General features: G+C 38.0%; 1 protein-coding gene across 1 annotated transcript; it reads right to left on the bottom strand.

The window, feature by feature from the left end:
• Positions 1–1,497: 1,497 nt before the first annotated feature.
• LOC133866392 (protein CHAPERONE-LIKE PROTEIN OF POR1, chloroplastic) lies at positions 1,498–4,783 on the bottom strand. The gene is made up of 5 exons (XM_062302901.1): positions 4,629–4,783; positions 4,365–4,450; positions 3,012–3,394; positions 1,867–1,943; positions 1,498–1,771 (listed from the first exon to the last, which is right to left on the bottom strand). Exons 1-5 carry the CDS (start codon positions 4,688–4,690, stop codon positions 1,621–1,623), a joined length of 759 nt encoding a protein of 252 aa, XP_062158885.1. The 5' UTR covers positions 4,691–4,783; the 3' UTR covers positions 1,498–1,620.
• Positions 4,784–5,055: the final 272 nt, after the last annotated feature.

Genomic DNA, 5,055 nt, shown 5'->3' on the forward strand with positions numbered 1-5,055 from the left:
AGCCAAGGAAGAGCCACCCACAGCAGTTAACTGCAAACCACCAGTGGGAGGCTAAAGAAAGACACTACCTTTCTCATCTCAGCGGTGAAGTTGCTCCATCCCCTCCCTTCTCGACCCTCCGAGATTACGATAAGGCCTCTCCGATCACTGCTCCCAAACACCACCTCAAAAAACCGAGCGGACCTATTAGAGCATCTCTAAGCAATGAACACCTTATTTCCATCCCCCAACGATTTGAAAATGTAGATCACCTTTATCCTACGAACCAACTCCTCCACCGAGTTTGACAACCAAACAACAATTAGCTTACCCAACAAAATAGCTCAGGAAACTCTGCAACTCCTTTCAACCAAATGAAGAATTGAACCTTCTGGTACCAAGAACTCAAAGGTTTTAACCCCTACATAAAACCAGCTTGAAAAACCCATCGAAGACAACCAAAACCAAAGTCTCCTCCCACACGAACATCAGAAAGCACACACATACGATAGAAGAAGTCAAGACGCATCAAAACCAGCTTGAAAAACCCATCAAAGACAACCAAAACCAAAGTCTCCTCCCACGCAAACATCAGAAAGCACACACATACAATAGAAGAAGTCAACACGGATGTTATGGTTGCATGAGGGACCAGCCAAGGAAGTGGCACATGGTATGGACGTGTTGAAGGAAGGCCAAGATAGGAGCTTGCAAGGGGCTGATTGGGTGCCAGCTGGAGCTAGGAAGATTCAAGAAGTCTTCTCCAAGGCAAGTGGCTGAATTTGGCAAGGAAGAAGAACGTGAGGAATAAGGAAGTAATCTTCCATTTAAGGGGTGATTTCCCTTGGCTAAATAAGGCAATAATTAATTAAATGATTTTGGCTAATAATATGGACGTGTTGTCCAAGTATGGAGAAATATGCTATGTACTCTATATATAAGAATTGTACTCATGAATAAAAGGGATGCCAAGATTATTATTCCTCAACTTAATTGTTGATTGGGAGGCTAGGGTTCCTCGAAAACCCTAATCTATTTTCACCATAGGTAAACTTAGGAAGATTGATCCAGCCACCTTACCCCTTCATCGACCCCAAACACGTTCCCAAACACATTCCCAAACACAAGACCGTAACAACGGATGAGAGAGAGAGTCCCCACCGAGTTTGACAACCACACAACAATTAGCTTACCCCACAAAATAGCTCGGGAAACTCTGCGACTCCTTTTAACCAAAAGAAGAATTGAACCCCCTTCTAGTACCAAGAACTCAAAAGGTTTTAACCTCTACATAAAACCAGCTTGAAAAACCCATCGAAGACAACCAAAACCAAAGTCTCCTCCTACGCCAACATCAAAAAGCACACACATACGATAGAAGAAGTCAACACGCATCAAAAAACCAACTTGAAAAACCCATTGAAGAGAGAGAGAGAGAGAGAGAGAGAGAGAGAGAGAGAGAGAGAGCTTTTAATCCTAGTCCCAGACTGCATTTCTTTCATAAACAAGCACACACAGTTAGAGGCTGGAAAAAAAGTAGATTACTCATGATTCAATCAATATAAAAATGTTGCAATGTTGTTGCCCTAAACTTTCAGAAAACATATAATAGTGAATGGTGATGATAGCGTAGATGGAATTTTACTTGAGAAAAGTACAAGCAAGAAAGAAGAAGAAATATACAACTAGTGATGTTAGGAGTTCTAGCGTCCAAGTTGGTTGTAATAGCATTGCTGGAATATTGGGGACCAGGAGAGAACCACATATCCAGCCACTCACAAGAGCACCAAGTCTGTGATGAAGCAAACAAACATGTAACTAAAAGCATATGAAACAGAAAATGGGTTGAAAATTTCTACTTTTGTCAGGATTCGGATGTAAACATACCCGATAATGGAGGCCCTGGCCAAGCTCTTTGTTTTCTCATTGAGGAAATATATGCAAGCTGCCATAGAAACTGCAACCTGCATCAAAAGATCTTTTCTCTTTACTTCATCTATATAGTGCTTAGGGAGAGGGGAGGACGAAAGAAGGCTATAAGAGTGTATAAACATTCAGAAGCATAAATGCTGAACAATACTGGGAAAAGATCACATTTTAAGGTTCAATTCTTACTGCCCACCATGAAAAAGAGTACAAGAACATCTTAAGGCAAACAATAAAAACAATGGTTGAAGAAAATTGAGTAGAATAATAGAATCACAAGAGAGGGAAGACATTTATTGAGTGCAGGAAGGTTTATCAGAATGCCTTAAGGTCTATCTCAACAAAGCCATGCTACAGAAGGAACCGGCCATAAATTCAAACCATCTTGGCTCATGACATGGAGGTACATTAAATTCCTAAAAGTTCTCTTCATGCTACTGTTCAGTACCAGACAGACCATTCTGTTTTAACCCATTATTGCTTAAGTCATTCCAAAACCTCATAACTTTTAATTAGCCTTTGTCATCAAAGATCGCTAAAATCTAAATCCTTTAAACAATTTATTCTTGTTTGTAGGAAACACTAATTTTAAATAAAGGGCTGTCCTACATCACCCAATTCTTGATTTTCGAAGTAGTTTTTATCCATACTAATTCTTAAAAGATATGGTTCTCTGCCTAAGCATCAGTTCCATTGCAGTTGCTCCAGCAAAGTGACTTGTGTTTTTTTTTTTTTAACTGCTTGAAGAAAAAAGAAAAGAAAAGAAAAGAGCTGTTAACTGACACTCCTTTATTTCGGGAAAACATCATCGTAATTATGCGAGTTCAGCATCCATTAACCCCCTTTAATACCTTTTTCTTTTCCAATTTTCAACAACTTGCAACAACATTTGATTGCAAGGCATCAGACCAGCAGTTACCAGATACTCCACATTTTACAAAGGCAGCAGCTTATTTGGAAAAAATTCTTGATCACAGAGAACAAACAAGTTGAAATTACACTTCAATTCATAGAACTGGATATAATTGGAAGGAAAATGATGCCTCGTTCTTATAAGATTCCTTTCGAAATACATTGAAGACCAAGATAACGAATATATAACAAACCTGAAAAGCAGGTCCACCTTCAGCAGAATTCATGATACTCCAGCCACCCATAAACGCAAAGAGGAACAATCTTCTAAAAATAACATCAGTTGGGGGAAGTTCCACAAAATCGAGCAAGTTCTTAACCCAAGGTGGAGATTCTTCCACTTTCTTCTTCAACTTGCTTTTCAAATTAATTTTTGTTTTCTTCCTATGTTGGAAGCTAGCCATCAGTATTTTCTCAAATGCAGCTTCTATTGATTCCTCACTTTTCTCATGGCCAGTATATTGTTGCAATAGAAAATTGCGTGATCCCCAAATTTCTTCCTCAGAGGCATCGTGGCTAACACCAAGGCGTTTATAAGGATCCCACACTCTTAATCGAGGAAATTTTTGGACATTACCTATGGAAAAAATATAAATATTTTATAAGGATATATTTGACTAAGGGCTGTGAATTTCAATGTAAAACGATCAATGATTCACACCATCTATTAAACATGCCTGAGTAAGTACAATTTTCAGTGTGATTCTTTTGAGCATACAAAGGTTTAAACTCATTCATTCCAACAAGAAATGAAAGAAATTTAAATGCAGGAACAATCTTGAATAATAAGAGTATCATATACTCTTAATTGATAAGAAAGGAACTCTCAAGTGAATTACACCATATTTTTGGTTATTCAGTAGGTTTCCAGTCAACATAATAAATCATGCATCCCCTACCCAGACCATTCTCCATGATTGGGATACATTTTAACAGACTAGATGAGGCAACAAAACTTTTTGAAAGATAAGATACAAACTTTTTCTTGACACACAAGGGTTGTTGAAGGACACAACTACAATACTGGCTCTGAGTATCTCACCTTAGCTTCCCATTGCAGCCCTTTTCTTAGAGCCTTACCAATTACCATTACTTCCGACACTAAATAGTGGAAGCGAAGCTGATCTACTCAATTCGAGCTTAACATTTCATTCCAAAATGAAATTGATACAAAGAATAATAACCCCAAATTCAATTTTTTGTGACCAATCAGCGGGGAAGTACACAAAATCACTTGTATGATTATAAGGAAAACCCCACATCAAATATCATCCTCCCCTAAAATCACAATCACAAAACTCTAAACGTATCCACTTACCAGATAATTCCTGAGTCTCAAAGACCAGATCTTTTCTTGGAAGAAATTCCACAGGAAATTATTTTCCATCAGAACAAATAGCGTTTACTACATTCTTCTTATATTTATTTTCATGGAAATACCGAAATTTTTAAATCCCTATCTCATTTTTTACAGATAAACCAATAGAGAATTAAAGTCACGTTAACATCAAACAAAAAATAATTAGAAAGCGGGGGGAGGGGAATACCTCCATACGGCGTATCCAGAGCACATTTAAGGCTTCTAAAAGTAACGCCACACATTTTCCGGTTCTTCGCATTTCCACAGAAGAAACTGCAAAACCCACAAAACGAAAGCATAATAACAATATACAATTCAAACTATAGACATTGATTTAAAATAAATAAACTTAAAAGTATTAATTGAATTACCAAAAGAGGAAAAAAAAAAAAAATGAAATTACCGATTCAATTAGGCTTTCCAATGTAGAGATAAAAAGAAAGAGACTCACGGTTTTCCAGGAAATAAGGGAGTGGAGAAAGAAGTAGCGTCGGAGAGCAAGAGGGAAGCCATGTTCGGTGGATCAACTGTGCTGAGAGAAACCCTAATTTGAGGACGCCATGGATGGCCCGAGAGGTCAAGAGGAAATAGAGATTGGGGGGATTTGCGTTTTTAAGCAGTTGTTTGGAAACCGAAGTGAACCGGCCGGCTCAACTGGTTGGAACACTCGGTACACTTTAACATATGGGTTAAATATATTTTAGCCCCAAACTACTACTCTTTCTCAAAATTACCAATCCAGAAAAGCAGCCGCTTGACATGCATTTTCTGTCATCCCCAACTAGTACTTGCAAAATTCTCTCAAAAACAACAATAGAAATAGGGGGGAAAATAACAATAGTTCCTAAATTGCAAAGCAAACATGAATATGTCAGGTA

Source organism: Alnus glutinosa, chromosome 4, assembly GCF_958979055.1.
Source record: "Alnus glutinosa chromosome 4, dhAlnGlut1.1, whole genome shotgun sequence".
Lineage (NCBI taxonomy): Eukaryota > Viridiplantae > Streptophyta > Magnoliopsida > Fagales > Betulaceae > Alnus > Alnus glutinosa.

What these genes read in the sequence shown, in the direction of transcription:
- LOC133866392 (XM_062302901.1), bottom strand. Translation starts at nt 4,690, where the DNA reads ATGGCTTCCCTCTTGCTCTCCGACGCTACTTCTTTCTCCACTCCCTTA. An exon ending in CCCTTATTTCCTGGAAAACC is followed by an intron (nt 4,451 to 4,628) that starts GTGAGTCTCTTT and finishes TGGGTTTTGCAG; the next exon opens with TTTCTTCTGTGGAAATGCGA. An exon ending in TCTGGATACGCCGTATGGAG is followed by an intron (nt 3,395 to 4,364) that starts GTATTCCCCTCC and finishes TTTTTTCCATAG; the next exon opens with GTAATGTCCAAAAATTTCCT.